This window comes from Aptenodytes patagonicus, chromosome 1 (assembly GCF_965638725.1).
Source record: "Aptenodytes patagonicus chromosome 1, bAptPat1.pri.cur, whole genome shotgun sequence".
NCBI lineage: Eukaryota > Metazoa > Chordata > Aves > Sphenisciformes > Spheniscidae > Aptenodytes > Aptenodytes patagonicus.
The window spans coordinates 200989089-201002380 of record NC_134949.1 but is presented as its reverse complement, the minus strand read 5'-3'; the positions used below and the strand labels follow the sequence as shown (position 1 = coordinate 201002380).

Sequence of the window (13292 nt, the reverse complement as noted above, 5' to 3'; positions counted from 1 at the left end):
CATCTTAATCCAAATATAAACATTTGACTGGTTTAAGTTCCTGTTAGAAGGATGACTTCTGGTTCCACTCAGAATGAAGACTGCCCTTCAGGAGCCTGAAAATGCCTTGTAACATTTGCTGGACTGGGTATATCTGGCTTTGTCACCCACTGGCTGTTTATGATAGGTGCTGAATCAGTGCAGGATCCTTTCTCACATGCTCAGAACACCTGAAATCTCAAATAAATATAATGATAATATTGACAACTTCTAAAAATGTATTTCATAACCACTCTGAACCTCAGTTTTCCTATCTATAAACTACAAAAATAATGAGTGTCGAACATGGTAACTTCATCTTTATTTTGTGAAGGACCTTTTATATTAATATACAACACTTTGACTCTAACTACAACTATTTATTGTTTAAAAAACCCTCAACCTCATCTGAGAAACCTGTTCATTTTGGCCTTGCCCATATTCTCAGTCTCCTCTTTGGTATAGTTTGCGTCAGTCTCATTTTTACGATGCAAAACATCTGAGAATTTTTAAGAGGAAAATGCATACAACAATAAAGTATTTATTTACAAATAACTCACATAAAAAAGATCATTTGGTCAGACATTAAGTATAAAAATTGGAGAAAAATGTCTGGAATGTCTATGATTAAATTTTCAGGTATTTATCTATTATAGAAAACAAAAATGTGATTTGGTTTTACTTTTGGTGGAAGTAATTTCCGATACAAATGTATGCAATTTTTAATTTCTACGCAATTTTCCTAGGTTTTCTCCCTCATTTCTTCAAAGATCCTTAATAATGAAAATATGATTTAGATTCCTCTGGTTTTTATTAAATCTATTAAAACCAGCCTTCCTTTAATAACAGTCACTTCTCTGATTCTCTGGGGAAACTAAATTATATGCCAGTCAAAGCTGCCAGTTCCAGAAACACATTGCAATTTAAATAACAACTCTAGCAGACACAGGTGGGGACAGTTCATCATGATATGCCAGCACCGGTCTGCTACTCAAAGCCAGAAGACCAGTCTCTTGAGCAGACCCAGGGGTACCTGGTGCACGTTTCCCATGGAGTGAACGCAGTCCTAGGAGGGCTGGCTCTGTAGCCGTGCGGAAAGATACTAGGCTGGGGTGGAGCGGTCACCATGTAATCTTACCGGGTTTTGTAGAGTTCAGTTTACAGACTCCCAAGCAGTTGCTGTCCATAACTGTGACCGCTGTGAGGGTCCCGGTGCCTAATCAAGTTAGCAAAGATTAGCAATGAAAGCAGGGGATTAAACTGTTAGAATATATAAAGCAGAAAGATTATCTTGTGAAACTTTTTAATAAGTATTTTCAACTATTAATAATGTTGAATGAACAAAAAAGGTAGATAATAGTGTTGCATTTTAATTCTGTGCACACATAAGCTTGATTCTTCCTGTAAAAGTTACAGTTTGTACAATAAACAAAAAAATCTCTTCCAAGAAAAAGCTTAGCTCTTTCAAACTCTGTTTGTAAATTATATTTTACCTGTGATATAATTTCATGGTCCACGTCATGACCTACCGGGTAGCCTCTTGTGAGGAACTAATTCTGAATTCCTTTATTTAATAAAATATTAAAAACTACCTTAGGTGATTAAGATTTGGCAACAAAAGCAGCGTTCTACAGAGCAGTACATACCAGTGATCTGTAAAGAGAAAAAGCAACTTTACCCTTAAAAGTTTCTGAGGAGAGCTAAGCTTCACAAAAACTGTACTTTAGCTGCTATAAAAGAGAGTTTTTAATTAAATGCAGCATTTTACTGTAAAGAGAACAGACTTTACTTATGTCAAAATGCTCCTTTAGAAGCCACATAAAACTGTAAAAGACAATATATGAAAAAGCTTTCTTATAGAAAAGAAGAACACCATCCCATGAAGCAGATTTCCAGATGTTTGGAAACATTAGAATTTCCTGTCAGTATATTTAGGTAACATTAAAATGAGGTTAACTTTCCATTCTGCCATCTCTCTTCAAAGATCAAAGAGCGCTCACTGCATAAATTGCCTTATCGGTAATTCGTTGAAGTAAACTATGGAAACAACTTTATAAGAAGCAGTAGTCTCCTTTTGTTGGTTACAGTATGACCAAGCAAACTTTTCTTAAAATTAGACATATTTTTACCTCATTTTATACTAGATACAAAGAGAAAAATTTAAAATGCTATATTTGAATATATAATAAATGGATAGAAGTGAAGAGAGAACTGAAAACTCCCTTCTTGTGTTCAACTAAATCATAGTAATTAGTGTAATGTCTAATAAAATAAGCATACATGGACATAAATGTAATCAACAATATATTATGTTTGTGTCGCTAATTTTAAAATTTTATTTAGGGATGGTTTTGTGGGTTTGGACACTTACAGTATCTTTGAAATTTAGATTGCATCTCTAGAACCTTTTGTGACCTATAGAACCCAACAAGGAATTTATTGATTTAACTGAAAATAGAGGCAAAAATTCAGATGTTACAATAAACCCCCCCAAAAAATTGTTTAAATATTTCCTGTATTAAATACTTCTAGAGGCTGTAGCTGCAAAGTAACATGAGATTCTCCTGTTCTTGGGAAATTATTGGGGTTTTGTGGGGGGGTTGGTATGGGTTTTTTTTGTCTGCTTAATAATTTCTGTTTAAGGGAAAGTAATGCTACTGGAAGAGAGATTAGTAAATTTTTGGCAATACTGTACAAGTTTACTGTGCAGCTCATATAACCTTTCAGACACATAAAATACACACCTTTTAGTGGAAGTTGGGGTTTTGTAGAGGAGTGCTGGTTGGTTTCTTTAATTTCTTTTAAAGATGAGCTCTTTTCAGTTATCCTGAAGCTACTGTAGAAAGCCAGTTTTTAATATGCACATTTAAAAAAATTATTGAGATGATAACAGGTGTAATAAAACATGGATTTTTTTTTTAATAGCTTATCTAGTCTTATATTCTCTTGAAATATCTTTAAGACAGAGCCTTCAAGTTTCAAGAAATTAAGGCACCAACTTCAGCTGGACTTCAATGTGAGCTGAGTGACTTATTTCCTTTAACTTCTTTGCAAAATGTAGTTTTAAGAAATACTTAGCTGCTTATTTCAAGGCTTCTTTCCAAATCCCAGTCTAGAAAAATATCCCTTAAGAAGGAGCTTGTTGAGGATGAGAACTGATAGCATCTGCCAGTTCCAGTTCTGTGCACGCCAGTGTCAAAATGTTGCTTTCTTGAAATTATATCTAGTTTCATTTTATTTTTTTCCTGTTTTAATGGATTTGAAACATTTTCTAATTAGACTTAGGAACTGACATTAATACAATTCCATATTGTGTCTTTAAAATACAAACTTCTTGTGTCCTAAAAAGAGTTTTAAATGAAATATTTGGAAATGAAATTCATTTCATAGTAATTTTGCTGGGGCTCTGAAAAAGTAATTTGAGTTTTGATTTTTTTCAAACATGCTGAAATATCAAGTATTCATTTATTCATGTCTCCTTTTTATATCATTGTTAACAATACTAGACATAGTTTTATGTCATATAATTTTTTATTCAGTTTGTTGTCTGGTTTTAAAGAGACAAGTTGTTTTTCTTTTTACTTTTATTTGGAGAAGTTCTCTTATTTTAAAACCTTTTTGAAGTTGTCTTGAAATATAAAAATAGAACATCTGTGACAGATCTGTTTTGAACATATTTCACATTTCAGGATCCAAGGAGATCTGGTGGTCTGTGGTATTCGCTTGTTAATTTCTTGATGAATGGGTAGAAAGGCCACAAAGTGCACTCAGTACAGCACGTCTTCCAAAGATAGATGATCTCAAATAAATTCTATTCCCAATCAGTTTTTGATTTGTTAGGTGTTAAACCATTTCTTTGTAAGGACAGTGTTTACAAGCCTTGTAATGAGACAGCCCTGTGAGACCTTACTCTTCTTGCTGTAATTTTGATAAATGGAACTCTAATTCATAAAGGATATAGTGATTGAAGGGCAACTCTGGGTCTCATACACTTTCATTTAGATAAATGTACACCTCAGTACAGCAAAACTGAGGTGCACTCAACAAAGTGATAAATTTAAACAACAGCCAAACCAGAGCTTTTTTCCATCAAGACAAAGAAGCGTCATTTACTATATTTCTTTTAGATAAATGTATGTTTAATATTATAAACCAGAATGGATTTTAGAAACATTTGTCTTGCTGCTAAGCTCCAAATTTGCCAAACTAATTTAATGCCTTCTACTCTACCATGTTTCTTACATCGGTGTATGGCAATATTTCTGTAATCTGGTAACTGGAACCCTAATCACAAGAGATTTAAAATACACTAAATTTCAGGTTCTTCTGATGCATTTTAAGTGTTAGTAATAATTTGGGGCTCAGAACTTTTTTTCCTTGTAATTTTAAAAATATATCTTCATGCATAAATAGTTTTAAAGAACTGTCACTAATCTAATCAGTTACTACAGAAATGGTTGACTCTACGATTACTCCAAATTAGTACTTTTGAAGTTATTCATTTAAAGATTATCACATTTTATGAAGCTCAGAAACTTTTGTAACACTCACTATAACTACCAAAAAGGAAGAGAACAGTATTTTCATGCTTCCTTCCTCCACCGTGTTAGTTCATCTCAGGCCTGGTCTCCTTTAGTGTCAAATGCTTCACAGCAGGAGTTATTACTTTTGTCAAATGATGCTAAGCTCCCTTGTAGTAAACACAAGTGTAACATGCAAGATCCTGATCTACCGCTTAAATACTCAGGACAATTCTGATGTAATAAAACTGAAGGTCTGTTACAGCGCATTACTCCTTTGTGTTTTTCCAAACTTTTACAATTCTTGCTCCTTTTTGTGAATTAGGAAGAGAAAAAAAAAAAAACCAAAAAAAACCCAAACAAACAAACAAAACCATCAAACCAAACAAAAACCCAGAAGCTTGGACATAATACTGAAAACTTTTTCAACCGTTAGTTACTTGATTCAATTTTAAATTGGGTGAATAATTATAGTTAGTTGTACTAAGTAGTAACCTATGCAAGTGAGGTAGTGATCACAGCCTAATAACTGAACACAGCAAAACGCAGTATATTAGTATATATCGGCATCGGTATTGTCTTAATTGCTATCAGTATCAGTATGGTCCTAATGGAGAGAGCAACAAATAGGAAGATTAGAGATGCTGTCCTTAATTTTGGGCTTGGTGAAAAAAAATGGGGTTTTGCTTACTTGTTTGTCTTACCTGCTCTGTAGTTTCAGAAATAGCAATTGGGATAATAGCAATAGTATACAAAAGGTTAATATTAGGCAATGTAAAACATGAGATTGTCTCAGCCTGTGGTGGAGTCCGATATCAAGTGGCATGCTAACAGTGATCTTCAAACACTAACAGAATGCCTCCAGCATTTTTATTTATATGGATTGACTCTCCTGTGCACAAACTAATTAAAAGACTCATATAAGAGTAGGAGATAAAATCATAACACTTTCCCCGCTGTTTGTAGTAACAAAACTGCCTGACACATCAGTTCCATTCCATGCATCTATCTTCACTAACCTATCTGCTTACTATATTCCTTTTAGTTGTCCTGTATTAATATGAGGCCACGAGTCTTATATTCAGCTTTACCTCATGATTTTACATCTGCCATAACAGCATTCATCATGTGAAGTTCAGGCATTGTGGAAGACAAACAAAATCCACACGTGCCTGGTTTTGCTCAGATTTCACTCATTGTTCTGTAGCTTAGTAGTAAGCAGATCTTCAAATTATCATACAGAAAGGAGATATTAAGTCTGGGTTTTATTTCTTGGTTGGCAAAACTGCAGATGCCCATATCTTGTAGGGTTCAAGGTGAAGAGGCAGGGTTTTCTGTTTAGGAAAAAAACAGAAAGCTTTCTCTCCTAAGGCTACTATGAGTCTGTAGTACTGCAAACAAAACTAATGACCTCTCCCCATCTAAGAAAGAAACACCATGAGGATGTCACAACAGTACATGAAAGCTATTTATGATATGAAGGCTACTATCATTTGACCACACTATGATTAATTTCTTACCTCATGCAAATAAATTCTGGCAAGCGCTAGTAGGACCTTCCCAAAATGTAAGATCTCCTGCCGTAAGGAACCATCAGTCTGAATAGAAAAAAGTCAGTTGTAGGCAAGAAGAAAGGCTAAGACGTTCCTGTGAAGTCCTTTGAGATAATTGGCACATGTCCATACACCAACATTTTTGTTGTGCTCCTTAAAAACACACACACAGATGCACACCAAAGTTCCCTCACCGTGCTTGTCCTTTTTTGGTCTTTTCTGAATCTCTGCATAGCCTACCTTGTTGTTACTCTCTATTGAGATAACCCATCTCCTACTTCACCATCCTGTCCCTCCTATCTCTAAGATAAAAATCATGACAGATTTTGAATTCCCAAAACCAACTCCTTTATTTAGACTAGGTGGTTTGAGCTCTCAGAGGTCAGTCAGAGTCAGGACACCAGGAACCCAAGAGAAACTCCTGCTGAATTTCTTGCAGGTGGAAAACTAATGGAACAACATTGAACATAAAGCAAATAGCAATTATTAAAAGCAGGAGAGTCTTTGTGAAACAGTTTGTATTTTATTCGAGGGATATTCTGAAAGACAGAATAAGGCTGCATATTTTGTAAACGTTGATAAATTTTTTGAAAATGTTCCTTCCCTTTTTCGATAAAGTTGATTTATACTGTATTTTTTTTACTACTTAACTGTGGTTATTTTATATTTAAAATATTATTCAGCTAAATTCACAACATTTGTAACTTTTTTTTAGGCACCGAAGAGGATGTAGTGAAGTCAAAGAAAACTTTCCGAAGTCAAGCTGTGGTAAATCAGAATGCAGAAACAGAGCTTATGCTGGAAGGAGATGATGATGCTGTTAGCCTGCTCCAAGAGAAAGAGATTGACAACCTTGCAGGTAATTATGTTTTTCATTACAATTAAGATATGACCAAAAGGCTCTTTTAAACTTGTTAGTTCTTAACCTTTGTGGTTAGTGTCTTAATATTGAGAGCTAAGTATACAATTACAGTACAAACAGATTCTTTGTCTTTTAGATTTAATATGATGTCCTACTTCTGTGAACTAGGGGAACCGATTACAAAGCATGTGCCCGTCACACAGTCTTTCAGCAGAGATGCGAGAAATAGCAATACCTCAAGTGCTTTTATTGCTGCCTGTGACTTGTTGAGAATTCTGTAAAACCACTGTGGGAACGTCTCTTTTTTATGGTTAAAATGGAAATGCGGACTAATTCCGTAACTTAGGGGTTTGTGAGTCAGAGTGTGGTTGTGCGCGTTCATGACCTGATCGCAAGTGCCACGCAGCTTGTGGAGAGACACCTGCGCTCCTGTTGGCACCCACTTCTCTCACTGATGGAGTTAAGGGGGATCTACAGTATCTCAACCCATCTGTCACAGTGAGGGAAAAAGTTGCCTGTTGTAAACGGGGTCTAAGAAGGAATGAAACTGTAACCAAGCTATGAACTTCGTTAGCTAGCAGATGAGCTGGGAATGAATCCTCTGTAAAAACGTACATGAGAGATCCCTTTTGGTCCTTTCTCCCTGTGTCAAGGTATGCAGTGAGGTCACAGTTTTACCCATTTTCTAGCAGGTTCTGTTACAGTTCTGTCTGCAATAGTACCTTTCCTGGGGACGTAGTCTGGAAAGAAAGGCATGTTGAAAGTTGAAAATGCACTCTCCTCTCAGATGAGATAAAAATGTAAGGACTGTGAAATGCAGTATGAAATTTTTATATTTTTAAAATAACTTTATTAAATTACTCCACTAAGGGGAAGTTTTATGATGTCTCAGGGTTTTTTTCTGCATAATTGAATTTCTAGAATAGCTACCTTTGCTCCTGCACTTTCCTCTGATGACAAAGTGGAAATGTGTAGCAAAGAGAAGATTATAAATAGATGGTAAAAACAAAACAAACCAACCAAACAAACAAAAGCAAAAATGCCTGCATGAAATTTAGTCTCATACTTTGAAACTAGAGCAGAGCTGGGGGGGGAAGTAAATGCTTTTATTTGGGAGCAACCTTCGGTATATGATTATCACAGCTAATATGTCAATCTGCTTGCTTTCTCAGTCTGCAGCTAACCATTGCTGAGACACTGTTGTCTTAAGTCAATAAAAGAATGCGTCAAGCAGGACCATTAGTGGGATAATTTGATCAGTGTCCCTTCCTCCTTTAGAAGGAAAACTTGACTCTGCTTTGGCTAAGTTCTTATATCTAAGAAAAGTGCTTCCAACTAAATATGCATACAGTTGCTATGGTTTAAAGGCTGCAATATGCAATTACATTGAAATATTGATTAGAACTGCAAAGTGGACGTGAAAAATTCTTGCCCAGTCTGGCAAATCTCAGTCAGCTATGAAGTTCTTACGTATGCCCCAACACTGCCATTTTGTTCAAACACACTGATGCAATACAATCCCTATAGCTACACCCCTCTGCAAAAAACTGGTATTTCAATGCATCCTTAAGTATTTATGTGCAATATACCCTTTTACTAGAGATCACTACATATATGACAACCCCTGCTCCTTCAGAACATGGCACAGTAATTCTAGTCCTTTCCTTTTACAGTTTGTAGAAATTGGGAGATATTGTCGGTGTTAGAAATTATAGAAATTGGAACAAATTAACTTCTGAAATATTGACGGGACATCTGTCCTAACAGTGTCAGAAATCAGCCTTTGTGTTCCTTATCAACACTAACAGGGCAAGCAAGGCACCTCCAAGTGTGATGAGGTGATGTGGTAATGCTGCTATATGTGTACCAAAAACTGTGAACTTCTCAAAAAGAACCCACGTTCCACTACCTCATTCTTACTATCAGATTAACTGCAGCCTTTGCTACTTGACTCTTGCTCATTTTTGGAGCTGAAATGATTTTGAGAGTTAATGGTCACACACAGTATCATATGTGTCTTCTGTAAATTTTACCAATCAGTGAAAAAAAACTGAGTCCCTCCATACTCTCTGTTTTGCCTCATGAATTTGCATGATTTTGCATATAATGCTGCCACTGCTTTCCACGGTTTTCAGTTTATACAATGTGACTCTGAAACTTGAGTCCAGTAAATGAAATCGAGAAAAGCAGTAGGCAAGGAAGGTGGGTTTTATGCCCAAGGTTAGAACAACCTCTGACAGCTCTGAAGAGCAGGTCCCAATAAAGCCACACTGTCCATTCTTGTCTAATTTTAAAGTTATGTAGATTCAGTGTATGTGATCTGGAAATCTTTGAGATATATCAAGTTATGGTATATCACAGCATCATTTATATCTAGTTACTGTTCAGAGTGGAATGATACATAGGAATTTCTATATTCAGATATGCCTCCAATTTAACTTTAAAGCTTAAATCAATTTAAACCTGGTTTACAACGATTTGGATTGTCTCAGTAAGGGATAGGAATTAAACAAAATCATTATAAACCAGGTTTAAATTGATTTAAGATTGTCCACATTTAACCAAAACAATTTAACGTTGTTTATTCCGTGAAACTAAAGCACTTTTTAAAAAGATGAGACCTTAGGTTTTAAAAGACTTTTAACTAAGAGAATATAAATATTACAGTATTTCAATTTGTGAAGTTAAAACTAAAAAAAAGGAAAGTTTGAAACAGATTGAGACTGTTCATACAAAGTTATCTGTACATACCTTTTGTTCCAGAGACTCTTTATAGTTTGTCATCAACCATGTGGCACAAATCGATGTAAAGTTCACTTTGATAAATTACATATGGGATGGAGAATTTTTAAATAATTATAGTCTGAATATTTTTATTATATAATAATAGTATTCCATATGTTGCAATGGCAGTTGGTCAGATTTCATTATATTAAGTAACATTTTAATAAAATATAAAAATCAGATTCCATGTTATTATGGTCTTAGAATTATGACTTCTAAGTTTGCGTCCAGATTTTTGACTAAAGCAGTGTTTTAACTGTCCTACAGTATGAGTTATCAAAAGATGTTGTTCTTGTTTTAGCATTTACTTATTAAAATATTTTACATTTTTCTGTTTCAGTTTTAGCTCCTTTTCTTCCCAGACTGTTCACTTCAAGAGGCAAGTCACATCTCTGTTAGAACTAATGATTGAGATATCCCAGTCAATTTTAACAGTTTTCTAATATATTGTGAACCTGTGGGTAATACAATCAAATCCACTGTAGTGAGTTGATATTACTAACTCTTCTCCTTTTCTTTTCCTTTTCGATTTTCTAATGCTGCAGTAGGGCTCTTAAATACTTACCTTTTCTCTTAAGAGCCTGAGAATGCCAATTTGCTAACAGTTTGTCTTCTGCTTAGTAGGTGATTTTTTCAAAATGAAAAATATGTGGAAGTATTCTAATATCGTAAGCTAGCATCCTCAAAGGGAAATATGTTTTAATAGATAATTAATATTCTTCCCCCAACCTTTTTTTTTTTAAAGCACTGATCTTGCACTGAAATAGGTCATTAAAAAAAAAAAACCCAAACCAGAATAAATGTTGAACCACTCAGGTTTTATGAATTTTACATTTCAGAAATACGTTCTCTTCTCTTTGTTGTGAAGTTGCAGTTGACTTGCTGAGAATTGTTTGAGCGCATCCGAGAGCAGAATTTAGCCTTAATGACATTTTTGAAAGATACATGTTCTGTAACCGAAGCACATTTCATCTATTTGGTCATATGGCTGGTGGCAACAGCAAATAGGCCCCAGCCAAGCAAAGTATCCCTGACAAAGTGTTTTGCTACTCTCGAAAGAGTAGTTTCTAGAAAGAAAAAAGGAAATAAAGGTAGGAGGATATGAGGCTTTGGGTTATTTTAGGAAGACAAAAGGCTTTGGCAGGCATCTGTCTGGTTACTTGCATGGGCTCAGTCAACTCAGAATCTGACTTCCTCATAAGCCATGGTGAAGTACAGCCTCACAACAGTCTTGCAAGAATAAATACATATTATTCGCTCCATTATACAAGGAGATTGAGCAACTCATCCAAATAAACCCAAGGAAAGCCACTAACTGCTTTTAATGCATCTTAGTCGTAACATATCTTAACCTTCACTACAGAATCTTCCCTTCTTCTTAGACATCTGTCTCTAGGTGGAAGGAAACCCCCCCACAATGCAAATGTGCCAGGAATGTTTGAGTGAGAAGCAGCACCCCAGTACTGCCCTGACTTTTAGCAACCCTGAACTTCAGTGTAGAAATATTTCTAGAAGGCAGCATTACTACTGCTAAACAAGAGCTGATCTTCCATCCAAGCCAGTATGGGTAGCTAGTCCACATTGGCTTGAGGACTTAATGTGATAAGCCCTCTATCCAGACTTCTTGGTAGTGTGCTGAGTGTATTGACTTACTGCCCTGTGCTAAGGAACACACTGGGTCATGGGGATTTGACAGCTTGTATTATTATTAATGAGATGTAAGACCTCTCACTTCCAGGTCATCTGTTTGAAGTCCAGACAAGACTGGTGGTAACCAAACATTATCAACATCTGTTTTGTGCCCTATGCAAAATAAGCCTTTTGTCTCCTTTCAGACAGACTAAGAGAAATCATCACGATTCTGAGCAATTTCCAATTGAAAAAATATTTGATGCTGTTGTTAGAGGAAATTGGAATAATGCCAAAAGTTCTACTACATAGAGTTACAGTTAAAATTGTATAGCAGTACCTAAAAAAAAAAAAAGTAAATCATTTAGCCCATAGGGAAATTTTCTATTCCAGGTTCTAACAAAAGACTCATTTACATTTCTGAAATTATTTTGAAGCCTTGCATAGGGCCAGATGCAGTAATAAAAGCACTAACACACCAAGGAACTGCATCTAAAGCCACAAAAAGTTCACACAAAATAAGTATTTGGGGTGGAAAACTTAAATACAATTGACTCATCTTTACATATGTATATAATATGCATTTAACATACGTATATATATTTAGTTCCAGTAAAATTTCTTATGGCCAAAATCTGAGACTGAATTTTCTTTACAAGAGTTGACCAGTGTAGACAATCTCTGGTAAGCAAAGCTGATTGCAACTTTTTATTACCTATTCTTGAGGAGTAATGGAGGGGCACATTTTCTTGTTTTTTCTTCTGTTGCCATCTCAAAATGATTTTAATGTATGTAGGATCACTTCCGTTGTTTTTGTTAATGGAGTTAGACAAATGGTAGATTTTCTTAATTAAAGAAAAGAACAATAACTTGGGCCTCTACTGAGAAGGCAGATTTTCAAATTATTAGATTTTGCAGGGGGAAAAAACCCACATCATTTGTTTGGAGCCAACTAGAGAAAGTTTTGTTACATTATCTGCTGTCAGAGTAATGGGTTGAAAGAAAGGACCAAATAGCACATTATATTGTCTGCAGCAGCAACCACAGCCTACCCAGGAGGTTTTGGAGGAAAGAAGAGGAATCATCTTCATCCCTCTCAACTCCTGGAGGGCAAAGCATGACAGTGGTTCTGAGAGTGGTCTCATCTTCCCTCTTCAACCCTTCTCCTCTCTCCCTGGTGCGTCCTCTTCTGCGAGGCTGGGAGAGCCCTGCCGCCCATCACGTGCTCTCCTTCTGCTAAGGCAGTCACTGTCCGTACACCAGTGGCTCTGAATGGCACTGACAGTCTGTGGGGACACCAGGGGTGCAGAAAGCAGCAACCACAGGAGACGCCCAGGAAGGACTGTAATAAGTACGCAGTGATGCTTCCTAATAATTCTCTCTCAGCCTCCAACAGCTTGCACTTCTGAGGCTTCCAGAGGTAGCATTTATTCTCTTTCTTTTTTCCCCATTTTCTCTCTATCCTCTCTCTCTTGCATTCTTTCTCTCACTCTCTTTTTCTCCCTGTCTGGAGGTGGCTAAGGTACCTTAAGCTTTTCCATGTTTTATGTTTTTTTCTTTAAGAAAGTATGTATGTATATGTGCACACACAAAGACATCAGTTAAATAACAAATATCAAGGTTTCCTTAGAAAACACCCCAAAAAGTCTTAATATTTCTCCTAGTTTTTCAAGCTTCTCAGTGGAAACTATTCACTGAATTCAGCATGCACTCCTGAGTAGTTTTCTCCCCTCAAATTTCATTTTTCTTGCAAATTAGCATTCAAGACAGGAATGTCATTGCGGGGGGTTGCTTGTTTGGGGAGGGGATGGGAATGTGGAAGAAGAGTGATTCTTTTTCCCTTTTTATGGTAGACACGTAACCACACAAGCCTTGTACTTCCAAACATGGAAATTTAATTCAGCCAGATTTACATAGTTTCTCCTT

At 35.9% G+C, this 13292-nt stretch overlaps 1 protein-coding gene across 5 annotated transcripts in view; it reads left to right on the top strand.

Annotated features, from left to right (window-relative positions):
- Positions 1 to 13292, top strand: part of NBEA (neurobeachin) — a 516384-nt gene that overhangs the window by 334009 nt on the left and 169083 nt on the right. For all 5 annotated transcript variants that reach the window (XM_076364262.1, XM_076364263.1, XM_076364261.1 and 2 more), the window contains one exon: positions 6807 to 6950. In XM_076364262.1, coding sequence (XP_076220377.1) covers positions 6807 to 6950 — 144 coding nt within the window. The remainder of the gene's footprint in view (positions 1 to 6806; positions 6951 to 13292) is intronic.